Raw genomic sequence first — 21,099 nt, forward strand, 5'->3', positions numbered from 1 at the left:
AGGAGTTGCATTCCAACCTCATGAGCAGAGCTACAGGTCCCCATCTCTGCTATAGTTTTTTTTCCTGACCTCTCTAAAAAAGAGCAAGCATGGAAGGAAACATTTCAATTGGTATCTCTGGGGCAGGTGAGAGCAGGCTGAGCTTCCAGTGCTCTAATCCTCCCCAAGAAAGGAAACAGCAAACCTTTCCCCCAACTCCGTTTGTTCGTTGGGAAGAAGTCTAAAGCCACACTTGTCCATCATTCCTGCAAGCAAAAGTGTCTTCTCCCTACTAAAATTATTTCCCCTAACATTTGTCAGTCAGTCAGTCTTTATTGTTTTAACATATGATACAGTATTTACAGGATGTCGGGCACAGGGTGAAAATCTGATGCATAGGGGTGTGACATAGTGAATACTGAAACACCCATAGGCCTCTTGCGTGCCTCTCCCCTAAACTCACGTCTGCATCGTTCCACAGACAGCTGCCCACTTGCAAAAGAGGCCAGGCAATGGCTTTCTTCTGGCCCGTTTTCCATTAGTGTGAAAGGTGCAGGCTTCTACACTCCACAGAACGCTTCAGCAGGCAGGCCTGTTGTTCTGCCCGGTGATAGCGTCCGTGTTACCTTGGAAGCTTGCACACTCCATTCCAATCAGACTTGTCCAGTGAGCCATCCCAGGCTCAGGACATGCTGTAAGTTGAGGATATTTATGCCCAAACTCCTGTCTGGACATAGATCTCCGGTGCATAATTGTATAGACTTGATAGGCCTAGCTGTGAAGCTAGAGTGACAAGCTGCCCAGGTTGCAATTAGGAAACAAGAATTCTAATAAGCAATGCCCTTGGGAGTGGGGGCTTTGTGTAATATTTGTGCCTGGCACACACCATCCTCTTTAAGCAGCCTGTTCACAGGGCTGGCTCCAGGCCACACAACTCAAGTGGGGCTTCCCAGCTCATGAAGCGCAGCTGAGAGCAGCCTTACTGAGTTCACCACGGAAGCCGGATAAAGGCCAGTTCCCGAGGAGGAGGTGCTGCCTTGCCTAGCCCTCTCCCCCCCGACCCACTTTGAATGAGTGCTATTATTTATCATTAGTATTATCATTTCATTTCTAAGCCTCCCATAGCCAAGTTCTCTGGGCAGTGATCTCACGAGATGTGTGCAAAGTTAGGGAAAATGAAAGTACCCCAGGAACCTTCTTCACGGGAAATTGCGTTCAGGAGCAGCGGCTGTCCTACTGAGCCATCTCCTCCTCTCCTCCCTCCCCGACCTATCCCTTTGCCCCCGGACAGATGCCTGAACCATTGCACTTATACCAACAGAGTTAGCTCACCCAAATTACAAAAACGGCAAAGAATTAACAGGGTGGTGGGGAGACGGAAAAAGCACCAGCATTCCAATACCATTTTTTTAAAGAAGAAAAGGGGGGAAAATCGGGAGAGAAGCTGAATAGGCCCAATTGTGGTAAATACCAACAAAGAGACTTCAGCACAAAACACCACTTCCATAGTGACAGGTAAATCGTATTAAAAACTGTACCTTGATATTGGTAAGTTATACTAATTTTTTTTGGTTTTTTTTTTAAACTTTTGTATTCGGCATGCAATGAGTACAGTGTGGCTACACCGTTCGTTAAAATTATCCTATATATGTTTTTGTGATATTAATAAAATCAATGCTCTTTTTTCTCGTGTTTTGTGTTTTTGTTTTTTTGTAGCTTTTTTTTTTTTAGAACTTTAGTGTACGTGTATGTGCCCTGCAAAAGTTTAATGTCGCTAGAGAAAGAGAGCTGAGTAGCTGCTTCTTTACAGAAATGTTTAGTTCTATGACTAAAACGGGAGGGAGGGAGGGCGGGTGGGGAGAAGGTTAAAAGTCTGTTTGTACGTGGTGGGGGGGGGACGTCCCAGTGCTCAGCGCCCTCTGCTTACCCGGCTAATATTCGCTCAAGCTGTGCCACTTGGTGATCTGCTTCCGGGGGCTCTCACACACCTCCCGCCAGTGTTCCACGCCGCTCGCCGTGACGCTGTGCGCCCCCAGGATCAGCCGCCCCACCACCTCGTTTTTCGTGGTGCGGTCAAAGTCGATGGCCAGGAACTCGATGCTGATGTCGGGGAGTAGGTCCACGGGGATGTCGTAGATGAAGGACTCGTTGAACATGGGGTTCAAAGTGCACTTCTTGACGTGGGTTTTCTTCTTGGCGATGCGCTTCCTGCCGTAGTACACGTTCACCTTGACGTAGGGATCTGCCGGAGAGGACGAGAGGAGCCGGCCAATAAAGCAGCTCAAGAGCAAGGCAGGGAGGGCCTTCCCATGAGCCCACCCCACGTCGAGTGCAACGCCTTCCCCAGAGAGACCTGAAGAGCTCCTGAACGGGGCAAGGCACATGATGATTCTAGTCCTCCATGAGTTTCTCTAAACAGGACATGTTTTTTGGTTAAGGGCTGCATTTACTCTGAGTTCATCTTTCATGGGCTGGACCCAGCTGCCTCTTTCTCTCCCCCAATTTCTGCCGTCTTTTCCTCTCATTCTCTGCCTGCCACCCCTTTCTTGTTCTTTCTCCCTCCACCATCACATTCTCTGTTTTTCTTTCTGCCACCCCCTCATCTGTAAAGGAGTTTTGCTTGCATCTCGCTGATTCAGCCCAGCAGCAGCAGCAGCCCTAGTGATTTAGCTCTGCTCCCTTGCGTGTGACATATCCTTAGGCTGGCGTGTTTATCGTGTTTGCACCCTGCTATTCCTCCAAAGAGCTCAGCACTGGCGTACCAACATCTCTCCTCCCTCAAGCTTTGCCTTAACAACAACCCTGTGAGGTGGGTTCTGCTGAGAAAGAATGAATGAGCACAGATCGCCAGTGAGTTTCATGGCTGGGTCTCTCCCTGAAATTGTTTAAGAACAAGCTGGCTAAAAAGAAATTAAATGGTCGGACCAGCAATGCACAAAAAGCCTTCCTACGGAATGCAAGGAGACAGAGCTGTGAGCTGGAGTAAATAGCTTCTACCTGAGAGACCGGTGATGTCCATCTTGGGCAGGTGTCTCGCCTTCAGCACGACCACGGTCATCCGCTGGGCGACGGGCTGGTACGACAAGGACACCTGCAGCTCCCCTCTGCTGATGCATTTCTGGAAAAGAGGCAAGTCCTCACATCCTCAGAATCCTCCAAAGCAGCCTCAGTGCCCAGTCCTGCCTCAGCCTCTCCAGACAGGATGTTCTCAGGAGGCTTTTGGAAGAAGAAACCACTGGCATGTTTTGGAAAGCTAGCTATGGGGCATTCGTGGCAGGCAGATGTGGCGGAAGGATGTACCATCTCAGGCACGAGGGAAGCTTGGCCGGATCGGGCCAGAGTGTTCCTCAGTCTCTTGTTCTGTTCCCACGTCGGTTAACCAGATGCCCCCCTGGGAAGCCCTCAAGCCAGACCGCTTCTTATGGTCACCTCTTACCCTCCACCCCCCAGCCTCATAAATCTGTCCCTTGAATGTCTTAAACTCCCCTGGTTGCAAACTAAGTTGTACGTACGCTTTTGGAAAGATGACCCTGGAGTCTGAAGATGTTAGTGCAGGCTTCAATCCCAAGGAGACCTTCACATTAATTCAAGGGAACGCTTTTTAAAAATAAACTCGCCTCAAGGTGCACACCCCTAGGGTCCTTTCAATCTGTGTGCCATGTTTCAGCTGTTTAATCTCTTCCTTTTGGAGTTAGGATTAGCAGTAAAAGACCCATCTCCTTTTTATTCTTATGCATTTACTTTTGTTGCTGCTTGTCCCTATCTAGGAAGGCCTCAGCAGTTATCAGGTGGCCTATAAATACTTGTAGAAGTGAGTGAGTGAGTGACTGAATAGATAAAGTTGTTAATCGCTTTGTAAAATCTCTCCTGAGCCTTCATTTCGGCCTTGAAGGGAACCCTGAAAATGAGCAATTTCCCCTGTTAAGTGGCAGAAAGAGGGGCGCTGAAAATTCCAGCTGCGCATCCCCAGAAAACTCAGCATTGGGGAAGCACCGGTGTTTTATTTTAATAGCACAGTTCTGTGAAACCAGCCTCGCGTTTTGTAGTTTACATCTTCATGCTTTTGCACCGTGCTCGAATGCTTCAGTAGCATTACTGAATGCAGCAGCAGACTCGTCCGTCCGTCCGTCCGCAGCATTTAGAAGAGGGAGAAGGGGGGGCGAGGGGGGGGGAGACCTGCCTTTGTCGAAAGGGAGTTAATATGGTGGAAATGAAGCAGAGTCTTGCCAAGTGTTACAAAGCCACTGTTGAGCCTATGAATAGCCGGCTGGGTTGCTATGGCCATCGTGTCCTAGATTCCGTGCTTCGGGGTCACCCTGGCCTGGGGAAACTTGTCCCCGTGAGCGCTGTTACCCAGCTGTACCACCAGCCGCAAGTGGTCCCACTCCGTTCCAGAGCTAGCCCCCAAAGCAGCTGCGACTCTCCCCGCTCCTTCTCAGACATGTTTTCAAGCTATTTGAAATGAGATATCCTGCTGTTAAACATGGCAACGCTCTTTCAGCTTCTGCTCGCATTACAAGCTGAGCTCCCCCATTCCTTCCCCCCCCCCCATGTCCGTGGACTACTCTGAGGAGATCAGCCGGGCAGCCCTACTCATGCCTAAATCTGGTGGGTCCGTGAAGCTTGCTCCCATGCAAGGGACGCCTTACGGCAGAGGGACTCCTCTGGGGATCTCGCGGATCTTTTCTCCCACCAGTCTCCCACCGTAATTCCACAGAGGAAGTCCGTTCGCTGTGTCAGGGCCTTCCCTGGCACGCCTGCCCTTTGTGGAGGGTTTGCCCCGTGCGGGTCCGTCTCCTGTGATGCAGCTCCTCCTCTCCGGAGCACCTTCCCAGTGCCCACCTGGCCCTTTTCCAGCAATCGCACCTCAGCCTGCGGCATCTGCCGGCCCCGTGCCTGGCTCTTAATCCCCGCCCTCTCATGCTCCGTCTGCTTTGTGTTATTTGCCCACAGTCCCCTGAGCCTGCCATTTCGCCATCGCCACTGGCAGCATTCTCCCAACAGTGAGAGGAGGGGTGCCCTTCCGCTGGGTTGGACTCCAGCCCCCGTCCCCCTTGGTCCATGCTGGCTGGGGATGATGTGAGAAGGGGCATGTGCAGACATCTGTAGACACGCTTCTGAATGTGGGGGTGATGCTCTTGCTACAGCTGGGGTGGGATCCAAGGAACAAGAACCTGGTCGGATGTTGGCAACTGCAGGATTTTTTTCTGTGTAAGCATGCATCGGATCGCACTCTCAGTCCAGTCTGGGCAGCAGGGGCTTGTTTAGACATGTGCTATTTTAATAGGGGCAGGCCTCCCAAAAGAAAAATACATATGTGGCAGGCATCTTTTCAAATAAATATCCCCCCCCCCCCCCAGCTCATCTCTCGGTCCTTCTGCTACAAACATTTAAGGAGAGCCTACAGGAAATTTGCTTCCCTTGCTTCAGAAGCGTTTGCTCCCTGCCAGGCGATTTTATGTCGATCTGATGGTCGATTGTCGGTGAATCAACCAACCAGATAATCCCATGCCCACTTCTCTGGGAGTCAGCCTGACCCAGCGCTGTGGGTCTCCCTGCGAAATGGTGGAGTCGTGCAGTTCCAGCATTAAGATTGGCTTGACTCAGGTGGCAGTCGCCACCCGTTCTTGCTTTCAACGTGTGGGCAGGGCCGACTGATTTTTACAGACTCGACTAAAGCGTGGGGAAGAGGCCAGAGGCCGAGGAAAGCATTCAGAGTCTGGTCTGGGGCGAACAGATTCCAGGCTTGCACGGTCTGTTTTAATTTTACTACCCTCTCAAGCAACAGCTGAAGCAGGCAATTCAGTTCCAGAATGGAGCAGCACTCACAATTCCTTCCAGGCGGAAGAGGAGGCCCATTTCCTGGGTGCCCCCAGCCAGCTCCCTGTTCATCCGTCTGACTGGGTTGCCAGTGTGGTCAAACGGTTCCCACTCGGAGATCTTTGCCAGCCTGCTGCCTGCCCCAGGAGATCCAGCGCTCACTCCTGCCCACCCGTAGTACAGGGAGGAGGTCTTGGGGGAAGGCACGGAGTCACTGTGGCGCCGCCACCGAGCAAACCACATGCCCCTAGGAGACGTGCAGCCTCTTGTGAATATCCTATTAGCAAAGCCGTGTTTATAGGGAGGAAGGTGAGCGGGTGCCGCTCTCAGGCTCCGGTGGATGCAAACCAGGGATTCTGGTACCTTTCCCCTCTATCCCCGTGGGATGGCGTGAGCTAAGGGTTGTCATGCTAGTGAGCAGAACCACAGTGGGGGCTGAGAGCAGCACCAGTCAGACCAGAAGGGTGTGGGCTCTGGCTCTCATCGTGAGAGACCCTGCAGCCCCCGGGGAGAAGAGCAAAGCTGCAGGAGGTTCTGTTGGTCCACGGCCACAAACCGCCACAGTTCTAGCAGCTTTCAGCTCCGCTCCACCCATTGCGCAGTGAGTGGGTCGCAGTTGCCTGTTCCGGCCCCAAATACCTCGTTCCATTACAGGGAACAATGGATTACGGCCGAGAACCTCCATTCCCCATCCCTCAGCTATCATGAGGATTTCGGTCCTGAGAGGCAGTGTGGTGTAGTGGTTAGGAGTGCAGGTCTGGGACTCCGGCGACCTGGATTCTAGTCCCCGCTCAGCCATGGAGCCAACTGGGTGACTCTGGGCCCGTCACAGACGCTTTGTTCCTTTCAGCTCTCTGCACGGCCCAGATTCTGACCCACAACCTCTCTGGATTCCATGTCCCATCCTCTCCTAGTTGGTAGAAGCCCTGCCTGCCTGCTCGGTGGCCCTGGGTCCTCCTTTACGGAGGACAGTCCTCTGTTCGAGGACCGCCTAGTTGAAGGTGCGCTCTGTCTGGCCAAGCCTGGTTTAAAGGTGAATAACCTGAAGAGGAGGGGGCAGCAGCTGTCTCCCCCACAGGTAACCAAGAATGACTTTCTCTGCGGACTAGGGCTTCCACACGCCACCTGCCGGATCCCGGCGCGCCCAGCTCAGCGGTGTTGCATTCTGCCCCAGCGTGCATCGTTGCGCTGGCTCAGACCAAGGGTCCATCTGGTCCATCATTTTGACCCACAGCGGCCAGCCAGAGGCCCCCACAGGAGGGCCACCTGCTGCCCCGCAATGTCCTCCAGCTCACGTTCCTGGGAACTTGGGGTGGGGCAGGGGCAGTAGCTCAGCAGCGGGTGCAGAAGGCCCCGACTCCAGCCCTCCGCATATCCGCAGGGCAGGGAAAACTCGAGAAACCCTGGGCAGCTGCTCCCAGTCAGTGTCGGTAACACTGGGCCACGTTGACCAATGGATGTATCCGCTGACTAAGCATGAGGCAGCTTCCTGCGTTCCGAATCCTGCATTTCATTTTGTGGCATCAAATTCCCTCCAATTCAGATTCACACACCCAAGTATGTGCTGTGTGAAGATGTTTCTTTTCTCTGTCCTGAATCTCCCACCCATCAACTCCGCTAGGTTGACCCCGAGTAGCATACATACTTGAACATATAAAGTAGCATATGCATTTTTGCGCAGATCTCTGCTCTCCGTTGCCCTATTCTTTAGGCAGTGCATTTCCTGTGGACCACCACAACGCGGGAACATGCCCTTTAGCTCTCATCCTGCCTGGTCCAGACCACTGGGCAGCCCCTTCCACTTCCTGGTGGACTGTGTGGAACATCAACCAGGCTTTGCTTGTGGCTGGACACCCTTAACGAAATATCTGGATACTGATTTTCCTACCTGTATGTTCCTTTTAATGATTTCCCTGGTTAAGTGGACCTTTCCAGTGCTGGGGTCCACCCCTGCGAGCGGCACCATCACCTCTCCGATGACATCATCTCTGGAAAAGCGGTCAAAACTCAGTACCAGGAAATGAAGCACCAAGTCCTGGAGCTGGCTGTAGGGGATCCCATAAAAGGTGAAGGTCTCATCGAAGACCGGGTCCAGGGTCTTCCGAAGGACACGCGTCTTCACTCGGTGCCTCTTGTCTGGCAGGATTGTCATCTTGATGTAGGGGTCAGAGCCCTGGTTGTGTTCATCCATGACTGGCAACCCATGAGCTTCTTGGATGGTCACGACCAGTGCCTTCTTTGGGAAGTTATAGTCCACAGAGAAAGTCAGCGTCCCTAGCATGACCTCGTCTTCCGGGGAAGACCGAGAGGATGTTTTGCTGCCCGTCGGAGTCAAGCTTTGATCCGGACTCAGTTCTTCTCCGTAATCCACTTTGATGGGGAGCTGGTTGACGCAAGGGACTGGGCTCAGCCCACCGGAGTTTTTATCGGACCCCACCAACCCAGCTTCCGCCGCATCAACCAGCAGGTTGCCACTTCCGTCCTTTGTGGTGGGACTCGTCTTGTCTCGCCGGATCCGTATTATTTTCTTCTTGTTGCTCAGCGTCTCCGGATAGATGCTGATGCCCTTCAGCATGTGAATGAACTTGTACGGTTGGGTCTTGTGCTTCTTCTCCGCTTGCTGGTGGCAGCACGTCCACACAAACACGGTCATGGAGACGGACACCACCAACACGGTGGCCCCGATGAGGCCTGCCACAACTGGAGAGACATCTGTGAAGGGGAAGAGAGCGGGAGGATCAGAAAAGATGAAGCCATCCCGCGTGCCTTCTGCAAAGCAGGATAATCTTACGTGCATCCACCCCGTCGGTTCATAAGCAGCCTCCCACTTTAGGAGGCAGGCTGTAGCGCAATGGTGAAGCGTGTGGTCTGTAGGTGGAAACCGTGGGTTTGATCCTCAATCGCTCCAGGCAGGATTGGGATAAATCTGTCTCTCACTCGAGGGAGATGTTGCCAGTCAGTGGAAATGACACTGAGCTAAATGAACCACCCTAACTCAGTAGAAAGTGCCTTTTTTTAAAACAACCCTTTCTTGAGAACCATGAGGTCTGGCACCTTATTTTTCCATTGGGGAAGAGCCATAGCTAAGTGGTAGAGCACATGCTGGGCGTGCAGCTGGTCCAAGGTGCAGTCCCGAGGCAGGCCCTCGGTCCATCCAGCCCTGCACTGTTCCACTGACCACCAGCAGCTCTCCGAGGTTTCAGGCAGGAGTGGGTTCGGGGTGTTGTTTAGCCCTGTTTGGCAATGCCACTTATCAGTCCAGGTCCTCGTCATCTGGACTGCAACCCTCCCATATGGTGAGGATCATGTGCCCACCGGAAGGCCCGTGGGCAGCACGGCAGAACAGCCTGCGAGGGGGCTAGGAGCGCTTCCACACAAAGCAGCCGAACACCCGCTCGGCTGAGCCTTTTGCCGGGAATTTTCCTGCCTGGGGTGTAATCAGGGAGCCCTAGAATCCCAGACGGGAAGGTGTCTTAGGGGTCCTCCGTATGGCCCACCCCGCATTATGATACCGCCCCCGGTCTCGGCAGACAGCGCTGGTCACTTAGGCATGCAGCAGGTTCCCATCGTCCTGCAGCCTGATGAGTACAGAATGTAGAATTTATCTGGTGTGCCCTGCATTGCTTCTTAGAACTACTCGCCCGCAAAGCAGCCAGAGCAGCGTTCGCAGACGTGCCGGCCGAGCGGGGAAGTGCGGGTGGACACTGCTCTGAGGCTTTCGTTGGGCGTCTCCTGCCAGTGGAAAAGGCTATGAACAACCTGGGAAACGGCCATCCATGGTTTGGTTAGCATTACATCTGAACTGGGAATCCTGGCTGGTTTTCTCCTGGCAGGGTAACCTCGTAAGCAACATTTTTGTTCTTGGCTTATGACTCCAGCTTGTCTTGAGCTCAGCCACCCAGGGGATTTCAGTTCAGATGTGTTGCTAAACACAACACCGGCTGAAGTTTCCTAGATTGTTTAGCCACTCCCTCTGGAGGTGGAGCCGAATGAGAGCAGTTCAGCCACATCCATCAGCAAGCTTGCTCGTTCTCTATAATTACCTCCAAGTAATTATGTCTGGCTCCTCGTGCTGGAACTAGTCCACAGAGTCCACTGAGAAACTGTTCTAGAGTACCATGCTAATGACCATTTCTGCTAAAGGTAGGATTAAAATGGAAGCTTTACAAAGCGTGCCCGAATGCATGGACAAGAGAGGACAGTTAGCCAATCAAAAGGAGCAAAGCGCCACAGATTTGGGGGCCACCACCTACAAGACCACTGTGGCCATCAGCCTCACCAATCTTCGTCTCAGGCATTTGAGAAGGACCCTTGAGGTGGTTCTTAATATATGGGCAGGGCTCTGTGGGGGCTTCGAAGAACACCATCCATTCGGGGATTTAAAGGTTAAGACCAATACTTTAAATTAGGCCCAGATAATAATTGATCAGCTGGCAGCTAGCGCCCATCCACACGCATACATGTGCTGGTGGGGACAGTAGATCGTGTGCCATGTGGCTCTCGCTGCCTCTGGGACGCTTCCTGCCGGAGGAAAATGGTGGAATTTAATGCCCAAGTCCTCAGCCTAAAGGGATGATCCCCGCTGTGCTAACGACATCGGCTTGATCAGCTCTGTGCCTCTTGCTTGTTCGAGGGAATAAAAAGGCCCGGCTGCTACAAGGCAGAGCAAAACAGGGAGGAGAGAGACAAAGCAGGCAAGAACCTGGGAAGGCCACTTCGATAAAGGTGCACATCTCATTTACGCTGGGGCTTCTGAGGGGCCTAATCTGCTCTGGCGAGGTTTCCCCCCTCCACGTGTGGCCCGAGCCAGCTCCCTCTGCCAGGCCGGAGCTCGGAGCAAGGATTTCCCTGCATGTCGTTCCCTCTCCACAGCGGTACTCCGGGCCTGGGTAGGCCACGGTTTGGGATCACGGGCACATCTGGCCATTCGAGAAGCTGTCTTGGGTGCCACCACAAAGTGGCTGCCAGAGGGCCGGTCACCTGGCCGAAGGACTGAGTACCAGGCAGAATCGGGGTCTAAGCCCCAACACACCAAACAACTCTTTTAACCCCACACTGTTTGGGGCCAACAGAAATCTTTTCCAAAGCAGACCCTGCTGTTGGTTAAAACATGTGCCGCAAGTTTTTAAAAAATGTGTTAAGTAACAAGAACATGTTTCCCAGGAAAGCTGCACATGGGAGCCCACAGGTACCACAATGCCCACCGCATCACTCCCTAACCCCAACCCTAGGGAGCAGGCACCGCAGCCCCACACAATTTATGACCTACCGACTTGGAAGCAGCCCGGCAAGCCAGCGGGGGGGGGGGGGTCCACCAGAGTTCGCTAAAGCACCAGCTGCTGCAGCCTTGGTTCGACCTCAGCAATGCGTCCGTGTGCGACAAATGCAAGCCACCCCCATTTCCCCCAGCCAACTGGGGATGATGTGCGGTGTGGTCCCACACCTCCGGGTCCCCACTGCAAGCTAAGGAGGAAGACGGAGCCTACAGGGAGAAAGCCCCAGTGTCCTGAGGAGGAGCATGTTCCTCGCAGCAGGCCCCCGGACCTTGATGCGACAATCGATGTGCCACGAGCATGGCTCCCTGTTTCTCATCCACAAGGCCTTGAGGATCATGGCACCTCAGAGATGCTCAGGGGTCCTCTCGTCACACTCACCTGCTCTCCTGACAAAAGGATCCCTGACAAATGCCAGTCAGGCAGAGGTGGTGTTGGGGAGGTGCCCCACCACAGCTGCAGCCCCTTCCAACTCTTTGGGAGACCCCGCTGTCCATGGGCGCTTGCTGAAATCATGCTGCAGGCGCTCTGATGATCTCTGTTAATCCTGAACCCCCCGAACTAGCAAGCTTTGAGCCCACATGTTCTCCCCCTTGAACCCTTTTCCCTTAGGTTTGTTTGTTTTTTGTTTTTTTGTCTGGAATCAAAAATTTGCCCTCCTCTCCCTAGCCCATACATCCCCTTGCAAATATTGGTTCCTTAGGACACGGAGCCCTTTAAAGAGATCCACACCCAAACTTTAAAGAATGCAACAGCCGGCCGAGAAATTAGCACACTTTAATTCTGTTCTGTCCCATCCCTTTCCAGTACCTAGCACCATCCCTGCTGTTCGGCTTGTGATCAAGTCCCTCGCGCTAAAGAGAACCCTTCAGTTCCTTCCAAGCAGCTTCCCCTGCAACGTTACGCCTGTGACAACCCCAGGAGGTAAGTTGGGCTGAGAAACAGGGACTTACCAAGGGTCACTCAGCAAATTCTCCTGACTGGGTCAGCATTCAGACCAAGGGCTTCCAGATTCTTGTCTATTATGTCTTGGGAAAACACCCTAGTCTTTTGCTGTCAGATCCACTGCCTGTTCCTCTTAACTGGAAAAGCCGGAACTCCACCAGGGCCCTTTCAAGCTGCATCCCCTCCCCTCCAAAGTTCTGTGTCTTGGGCTTCAGTGGGATAGCTTCCTCCTGAATCGAATGCTCTGAGTGGGAGGGATCCCACATATTCAGTTATTACATTTCTATACTGCTCAACAGCTGAAGTTCTCTGGGTTGTTCCGGGTCCTCTAAAAACATAAAATAGAATTTAGAATATAAAGTGGCAAGTTGGCTCACTTGACTTCCAAAAGGAAGACAGTGGTGTGTAGGAAGGGTTAAATTCAGCAGGAGGTGAGAGTGGGGAAGCTGTTGGACCACAGTTCTCATCGTCCCTGGCCAGGCTCACAGAAGACCCAGCAGCCTAACATCTGGAGGGACACATTCTGGTGCGCCAGCTGTTTGGTGTGGAATCCACATCGAAACGGGAGCAAGATGACATGGCCAGTTTGCCTCAGCATTGCAGCTTTTCAGCAATCAAGCTTCCAGTCCCCAGGATGTGAGGATATGCAAGGACAACGCCTGACAGAATCTCAGAGGAAATGCACCAGTAGGGTTGCAAAGACCAGGGAACCAAGAGCTTGGGGGTACTAGCAAGCCCTTGACCCTTCCCACGACGAAGAGAAGCAGCATTGCTGCGTCGAGGACAAAAAGCCAACGTTTTCGTATGGCCTATTTGGTACCAGTTTCCAGGATTAGAAAACTTAAATTTATATCTGTTTGGCACGGCTCTTGAATATTTCTCGCTGTTCCCAGCGTTTCTTTTTCTTCTTGCCTGCCCTGACGGGCAGCCCTCCATGCAGACGACCTCACTTCTACAACCAGCATTTATTTTAATTGTAAAACTGCTCCTAGCATTGCCCCAGTCCTGCTGCCCATCCCACTTCTGAGGTGCTCCCTCCCAGCGGACACCACTTCGCTCCCCTTCAAAGGGCTCTGCTCCTTCAGGCCCGATGCCCCTGATGCCTGCACCTGCCTCCCGGAACGCCTGCCACATGCTATTTCTCTGCCTCTCCCTCACCACATCTTCCGCAACCCTATTTCTTCTGGATCCAACCTCTTAGTCCTCCTTGCAAATCAAGGCCAAGGTACTAGCGACCATATTCCCGCCCATTTGCCCCTCTTTTACTCTGGCCTTTGCAATATGACCCTGCTCTTTGTTTCTTGGACCCCTTTCCTCTCTTCCCACAATGGTCTCCTGGCACAACTTGGTTTCATCTGTAAGCTCCTCAGGGCAGAGACCTGATCTTTTGAACGCAGTATTCTGAATGGCACCATGTGCATTAGTAGCGGCGCATAAACTCTGGTGGTTGGTACAATGGTGAACAAAGGGGACCTGGAAGAAACGTTGCAGAATGGAGAGTTGCTGGTCAACATATGCCACCCCTTCCCCTCTTTTCCTGTCCCCCGCAGCAAGCAGCATTGAGCAGACTCTGCTCTGATTGGGCTGTTCCTCCGCAGTTCCCTCTTTCCGTCCTTAGGTATTTTCCCAAATATTTTCTGCTGTTCTGCAAACACCTTTCCCTTGAGCATGGACACTATTGCTGTGGCTATATAAGCAATGACGACTCCCCGTCGGAGATAGAGAGGATACTGATAAAGATGGTAGTTTCAGGGCACGGCGGCACCCACAAAAATCAGAACAATTTCCTTCCTAATGTCTTAACGGGGTCATTCATACTTCCCCAACCTGGTGCCTTCCATGTGATTTGGATTTCAGTGCCCGTCAGCCCCAGCTGGCATGGTCAAGCATGCAAGGAGATTTACTGCACAACCTCTGGAGGGCTCCAGGATGAGGAAGGTTGGACCGCATCGTTGCCATGCTGGCTGGCAATGACGGGGGTTGAATGCCATGACGGGGGGGCACTGTCGCTCAGGGGCAGCGAACCCACTTTGAATTCGGAAGGTTTCCGGTTCAATCCCAGCATCTCCAGGTAGAGCAAGGAGAACATTCTGCCTGAAACTGGAGAGGTGCTGCTGCCAGTCAGTGCCAGCAATTCTGGACTGGCTTGGCCAGGTGTCCGACTCCGTATAAAGGCAGCTTCTCATGTTCATGTTTCAGCCAGCCTTTTATGCAGAACCATGATGACTAAGCTCCTCATTATTTTTAGGAAAAAAGGCTTTATCCTAGTGGTAGAACATTTGCTTTACATGCAGAAGGGCCAGTTTGCAGCACTGCCAGCTAGTTCTTGAAAAACTCCGGCCTGAAACCCTGGAGAGCAGCTGCTGCCAGCCAGTGTCAACAGCACTGAGCTAAAGGAGCTTCCGATGCTCCTTTCCTGTAGCGCTTCATGGATGACAACAGGGGAACCCTTGTTGCTCCAAGCATGGTCGCTGCCTGACACTCATCCTCCCGGCTCCCTCCCCATTACATCTTTCTGGAGTCTCTTCTCTACACAATGGGTGTAGCTGTACATCTCACAGCACAGCTGCAATGCACGCCCTGGATAGGTGATCACAGGAGAAGGGGCTGCCCTTCTGCTTCTGCACCCACACGCTGGCATCGAAATCCAGCTGCCCCTCAGATGACTCAGTCAGGGATGCCTGCCTGGAAATCCAGCGTTCCCCAAAAGGCAAAACCAGGGACAGCAAGTTGAAGAGGGGACACACCCCAGAAAAGAGGGTGAATAGGAAGAGCTGGAATATGCGGTCCCTACTCAGGGTTGCAGGGAAACTCCCGAAATCTGAGCAAGCTGTGGGACCTCTCCCCAGGTTGGGTTTTGGAGGCTCAGTAGCAGGTTGGTTCATCCACATTCGTTAATGCTTTCTACATACTTAATCAAGCTTGAATTGGTATTTTAATAAGAAAATTATCAACAGTGATGCTATAACATTTTCTGGAGTTTGTCTTGGCTTTTGGTTCTCCTACAGTGTAAAACCTCTCACCCTCCCGAAATGCACACACAATTATACTTGGCAGTTTCTGGTCCTCATGTGTATTGGGCAGACATCCAAGATGTGGCGCATGGAGCAGCTAGATTTCCACGAGGCTGCCAGGGTGGCTTTCTATGAACAGGCAGCCGGATCTTATCTCTTGCTGGAGTGTGGTAGATGGAGGGGGGTTGGCTGTTTGCGGCTGTTTCTGCAAGCTGTCCAAATGTGGTGGGGCAAACATGACAGGGGCGTGCGATTCCTGTTGTTCCTTGCTACTCCAGATTGAAATTAAAAGCGGCAGAAAGCAAGGGCAACACAGAAAAATGGGAAACAGAGCACTGGAGCAGGCCTTGATGCTTCGGCCGAGTTTCAGTCCTGTGGCTCTAGACATCCCGCTGAATTATAGATCCCGTAATAACCCTCCCCATTCTTAATCGCGTAGTAGTTTCCCATGCAGTCGGATTGGGGCAGCGGTGAGGGGTGGGCATGGACCGAGATCCCTCTCATCCAGGTCGCGTTGTTTCCAGTTCACACGAACTGTGGCTCCCATGCCCAACAGCATGTGTGCTCACAGACGCAGCGGACGGTTACCGGGATCAGCCTTACACCGAAGCAGATACTCGGGTCCTTTCAGTCCCCCCCTGCTTGCTCTGAGCAGCGGTAGCAGCACGCCACAGCTCCAGGCAGCAAGGTTCCCATCCCTGCCGGGAGAAGCTGGGCACCCAGCATGAGACTTCCTCCATGCAGAGCCCCCACTGAACTCAGTGCAGGGCCTGTTGGTGGCATCCCCTGCGGGCACAGTAAAATCCAAAACTACTTTGGCACTGTTTTTGCTCACAGGATTAACTGGGCAGAGAAGTGGCTGTCACGTTTCCATGCAACGACAGCTCCAGAGGGCTATAAAAAAATGGCACTTTGGCGATTTAAAGAAACCAGAACAGACCAGACCAGACCAGACCCAACCAGACCAGAAGCACCTAATTAACATAAAAACATCCCACACCTGTCTATGGATATAGGCTTGATCTTTTTTTCACAGTTGCCATTGTGTGGCAGGTAATTTGCATTGCGTTCTGTTTTTGTACAGCAGAATTAAAACATGAAATAAACAGATTTCTAGCTGAATGCTGCAGATTTAAAGACCAGGCAGGGGAAATCAAAGGCCTACAAATACACATGAGATTCCCACTCTCTTTATAGTTCAATGTGTCTCAAGGTGTGTGTGGGAGGATTAAGAGTTTTATTGTTTTCCTTCAAGCTTTTACATTCACTCCCCTGCCAGAAACTTTACTGCAACCTGGCAAAACAGGAATGCCACAGTGATAGATACCGTAGGCCGCTATTATGCAGGTGCTGATTGGCGTGGGCGGGCAGGTGGGTGGCGGGCAGTAAGGAGAAGGTTTAAAGCCACTTCTGAGTCAGAAGGCATCACACCAGCCTCGTCTAGAGGCCTCAAACTTTTCCCAGAGATGAGACCCCAGGGAATGTCAACAGCGGTGGGGCAGGGGCAATTTCTGGGCTTCGGAAGTTACTTCCTGTCTCCCGGTAGACACTGAAGGGAAGCCGATACGCGATGGCGTGCTGGGGCCAGGGCAGGGGGCATCTGGCGAGGATGTGCTGTGTTACACCTCTCCCACAGTTGGGGGAGGGGGACATGGGGGCTGAAGGCAAGGACTTCCTCCTCCACCTCCGCAAGCACAGGGGCCTGGATGGCCTCCTTCCCCACACCCCAGGCCCTTCTTGCCCTACATTCCCTGCAAAAAGTGGGGCATCAAACAAAGGCAGAATCCCCTCCAACATAGCGAGGGGCCAGGGCTCCGCCTGGCCCAGAATAGACATCACGTCATCCCGCCCTCCTCCCAGCCACCCGTCCGCACCTGCTCCCTCCTCCCCCAGACCCCCACACCGAGGGGGAGGGGGAGATCAGGACGAAGGGCAATGCCTCGCCTCGCCCCCTCCCAGCATCTCTGCCCCTGGCACTGACCCAGCCGGATCCCAAGGCAGGGCACGCCCGTGCACAAGGAGGGGTGGGGCGAGGAGATGTGACAAGAGAAGGGAGAACACGGAACAGCGTGCTGAGCACGGATGATCCTGGCAGGGGATCGGCGAGGGGAGGAAGCATGGCCCACGATGCCTGGGCTGGGGAGGTGGTTGACACCGAAATTCCACTCTGCCCAAGGCCTGGTTATTATCACTGTTATTTCTGATAGTATTTTTCGAGCGATGGGGAACGTTGACTGGTGCTGAGCATGGCTGGCACTGTGTGCGTGTGTCGAGGGGGAGGATAATGCTGCCAAAGGCCTGGAAGACGAGGCGAGATTGCGTTGTTGTTGTTGTTGAACGTTAGCTTGCCGAACATTAATGATCACTGAAGGAGTGCAGGAAGAAAGGCAGGGATCTTTCAAACAGTGTTTGAGGCTGCAATCCCGTACCTGCTTCTGTGGGAGTAAGTCCCGATGAACCCAGTTGTGTTTGTTGATGAACAGACATTTATAGAATTTCAGCTCCTCAGCATATATGTTTTTCCTGGCGGTGTTTTCAAAGCCGGTGGGTGGGTGGGTGGGTGGGCGGGTGGAGGGGAAGAGCTCTTCCGCTTCACTCCTGTCTGGTTCTGCAGCCATGAACCTGATCCAAGTATTGCAGGGAGCAGGGGAGAGAGGAGTCTGAATTCTCCTCTGGATCAGTGCTGGTAATGGCCTGCTAGGCTTGTGGCCTGGTATGCTGGCGTGTGATCGAGGGGCATGCGTGGCTGTTGTGTTTTGTGTGTGTGTGTGCGTGTGTGTGCGCGCACTGGCAAAGCCCGGAGAGGGGAGGGCAGATGGTTCTCTGATCACGACAGGTCGCAAGGCCTGGCTCTGGCAGGGACAGATGTGGGTGGTGTCATGATGAGCGATGCCAGTGGGAGGCCGGAGCGGGCTTTGTGGAGGGCTCAGGATGCTGACCGCGGCACTTAGGATAAGTCTGGTGTGGGCTATTTGGGGCGGGCGCGCCGAAGATGTGTTTGCGGGGGGGGGAGGGGGAGGGAGGGGAGGCAGAGAGGAAGGGTGGCATTGCGCAGCAGCGGCGGCGGCGGTGGCCGCCGTCTCCCCAGGCCACACTCACCGAAGCTGGGGCGGACGCTGGCGATCTCTGCCATGGCGGCGGCGGTGGCCCGATGCGCGCAGGAGGCCCCCTCGGCTCGGCGGATGCGGCGGCGCTGCTTCTGCTGGCGCCGAGGATGCTGCGAGGGCAACAGAGATGCAGGCGCTGGCGACTGGTCCTGATGCAGCGCCGGCTCCGCCCACTTCGAACGATCGCCGGGCCAGGCCCCGCCTCCCCCGATCGGGGAGGCCACGCCCCTCTGCCTTCCGAGCTCGCCCGACGGTGACTCGGCAGGACGGCGCGGGGGGCTGTCTGCCTCCGGAGGATGCGCGGGCGGGTCGTGGGCGGTGGGCGCGCGTCGCCTCCCCCGCTTTGCTGGAGGAGCCGGGCTGGGCGATGCCTGCAGCTGCTGGTGATTCCCAGCTCATGGCACGGATTACATAGCTTTGCAAATCAGGCTTACCAGACAATGCCTTTTCTAGAGCGATAAATACTGCGGGCGACACGGTTTTCTTCTTACATGCAAAGGTTGTGAGCTGCTTTTGAGAAGAGCAGTTGACTTGTTTAATGCACTGCATATTACGTTTTATTTCAAGCTCCTGTGAGCAATATCAGTGCTATTCTTTCCCTGAGTGAGACTCTGAATATATAGCACTGATTCTGGCTCTGGGTCATTGGCTGTCCGAATGTTTTCAAGCCTGATTCAAGGTACTGGCTTGGCCTGGGAAGGAATGACCCTGCAGAGTTTCATTCTCAGTGTGAATCTGTCTGCACACTGTGCTGCGACTTGAAGTTCCTTCTCTAGGGGCTCCAGAGGGAGGCCCCCACAACGGTCGAACAAGCTCCCCAGTGGGGCCTGCCTGCTGTCAACACTAGGCTAAGACCCTCCTCTGTTTTCAGGCAATTGGCAGCATATGAAAATGGCTCAGCCTGGTTGTGGGAGGTTCAGATACATGCATGAGCACCCTGTTCGTTGCTTGCATACCTCATTTTAAAGTTTTCTCTTCTTTAAAAGAGAACCAGAGGTTGGACATCATCATGACTAGACTATTGTTAGGTGTGTGTTTAGCCAGGGTGATTATATTCCGAAAGCACAAGGTGGTGGCTTCCTGTTGCCCTTTCACGTCACCACGCGACAGGCAGGGCCGTTATGGTGGCAACCATTTTGCCCACAGTTTTCCATAGCGACAGCCCATCAGCATCCCCTGCATCTGTACTGGCATAGCTTCCTCCTAAGGACAGGTGGGATGTGGAACTGATGTAACTCCCCAGGCCTTCCAGTCAGTCTCCTCTACCTGGGGCCCTTGGCTTGCCCAGGGGTTCAGTTTTTTGCTGCTGCCCAATACTTTGGCATCAATAAGGTACACGATAATGCAATTCACCAATGCCAGCCACAGACCACCCCCAGCGTAGGCAGTTTCCAGTCTTGGTAAACTGCCGAGGAGCGTTGCCTATTGGGCAGTATAGACATGTAATAAATTAAATTAAAAATGGAAAAGAGCTGGCCTAGCACTCTGGAAATAAAGAATATTTGCACATTCCTTCATATAACCCCCTAAAACCCACTGTCTCTGCATGCCTTTTTGGCTTAACCTCCAATAAGCTTCTCCTAGTTATATTTACTCAGAACTAAATCTCATTGCATTTATCAGGGTTTTCTTACAGGTGTGGGAACACAGTCTTACAGCACTATCCTATACTGTTGCATTAAAGAGGATATATTACTTGACATTGTCACATCACATATTGGTATCAGTCTGCCTAACCAACTGCCCTTGCTAAGCCTCAGAACACATTCACATGTTGAATTACTCCACACCAAAAATAATTATATACAAGATACACTCATAATTGTTGATTTTATTTATTGATTTTAACAACCTTGGCCAGGATGTCTCCAATTTTATATTATTGTATTGGTGGTATTTATTTATGTTTGTAAGCCGCCCTGAGGCTTATGTGAAGGGGGCAGCATATAAGTTTGCTAAATAAATAAATAAAATATGTAATTATTTTTATCATTGTTTTCTGTAGGTGGCAGCCTTGACTGTTGTTCTTATTACCTTCTTGTTTACAGTGCAGGAATGTTATGAAAACTAAAATAGGTGCTTTTTCATTATCATGTGTTTTAAGTCAAGTGTGGAAAGACTAAATGTTTTTGGGATCTATTTAATTTAATTTAAGTGCAAGGTTCATTAACCAGAGCCTGATGCAAGAAGCGTACATTTTGAAGAATTTGAATCTCCGTGTATTTTGAGTGCTAGAACTGAATTGAATGCATAGTCCCTTCCCATAAACCAGTCCTAGTTACTCAAACCTTTCAGCAGTTCAGGGCTGTTTTTATTGTGGGATCCAGAAATTCTAACCGAGCTATTGCAAACCACCCAAAGATATATCAGTAGATCCAGCTCTAGCCTCTCCCCATCTATTTTAACTAACATGTCAACCTACATGTGGAAATTAAATGGACTTTTAAATACAATGCTCCCCTTCCATTTTGCCTGGATCTAGCTCAGGCAGAGAAACATATTCATGTTATTAAGTTACGTTTTCACGACATTATTTCCTGTGTTCATTATTATTGCACTTCAGTTGCTATGAGACTTTTGGAACGAAATTTTTGTCGAAAGCAGAATTTTAAAAATTTATAACAGTAGACTACAACGGGTTTTCTACAGACAGCGTGTATCTGATGCAATAGCGTATTCCACTTCTGGTTTGCATTCTCCTTGGGGTTGCGATTTGTCCTCTCATACAGGGCTGCATGAAATGAGAAACAGAGCTATTTCAGCAACCTTACTGGGGCTTACATCCAGGAAAGGTTTTTGGATGGCAACCTTCATAAACAGGAAGTCTGCCTGCCACAATCGGGTGTACATGTTTAATATGCTGGAAGACACACACACACACACACACACACACACACACACACAGAGTACAAAGAGAAGCTGAAAAGCCAGTGTAAGCTACTAGAATACACAGTACTTCTC

The 21,099-nt window shown here is 52.2% G+C and overlaps 1 protein-coding gene across 2 annotated transcripts; it reads right to left on the reverse strand.

Annotated features, from left to right (window-relative positions):
* Positions 1–1,753: 1,753 nt before the first annotated feature.
* SYT11 (synaptotagmin 11) lies at positions 1,754–18,164 on the reverse strand. Of its 2 annotated transcripts, none has more exons than XM_044448693.1 (4): positions 18,131–18,164; positions 7,688–8,511; positions 2,977–3,097; positions 1,754–2,221 (listed from the first exon to the last, which is right to left on the reverse strand). In XM_044448693.1, the coding sequence occupies exons 1-4, from the start codon at positions 18,162–18,164 to the stop codon at positions 1,911–1,913; spliced, it is 1,290 nt and encodes a 429-aa protein (XP_044304628.1). In that variant the 3' UTR covers positions 1,754–1,910. The 2 variants fall into 2 exon arrangements, with proteins under 2 accessions (XP_044304628.1, XP_044304627.1); XM_044448692.1 differs by having other exon boundaries at positions 2,971–3,097.
* Positions 18,165–21,099: the final 2,935 nt, after the last annotated feature.

Source organism: Varanus komodoensis, unplaced genomic scaffold (genome assembly GCF_004798865.1).
Source record: "Varanus komodoensis strain SLA01 unplaced genomic scaffold, ASM479886v1 scaffold55, whole genome shotgun sequence".
Classification (NCBI taxonomy): Eukaryota; Metazoa; Chordata; class Lepidosauria; order Squamata; family Varanidae; genus Varanus; species Varanus komodoensis.

What these genes read in the sequence shown, in the direction of transcription:
- SYT11 (XM_044448692.1), bottom strand. Translation starts at nt 18,164, where the DNA reads ATGGCAGAGATCGCCAGCGTCCGCCCCAGCTTCG. An exon ending in TCATTAAAAGGAACATACAG is followed by an intron (nt 3,098 to 7,687) that starts GTAGGAAAATCA and finishes CCTCTTTTCCAG; the next exon opens with AAATGCATCAGCAGAGGGGA. An exon ending in CACCGGTCTCTCAGGTAGAA is followed by an intron (nt 2,222 to 2,970) that starts GCTATTTACTCC and finishes CCTCTCCGGCAG; the next exon opens with ATCCCTACGTCAAGGTGAAC.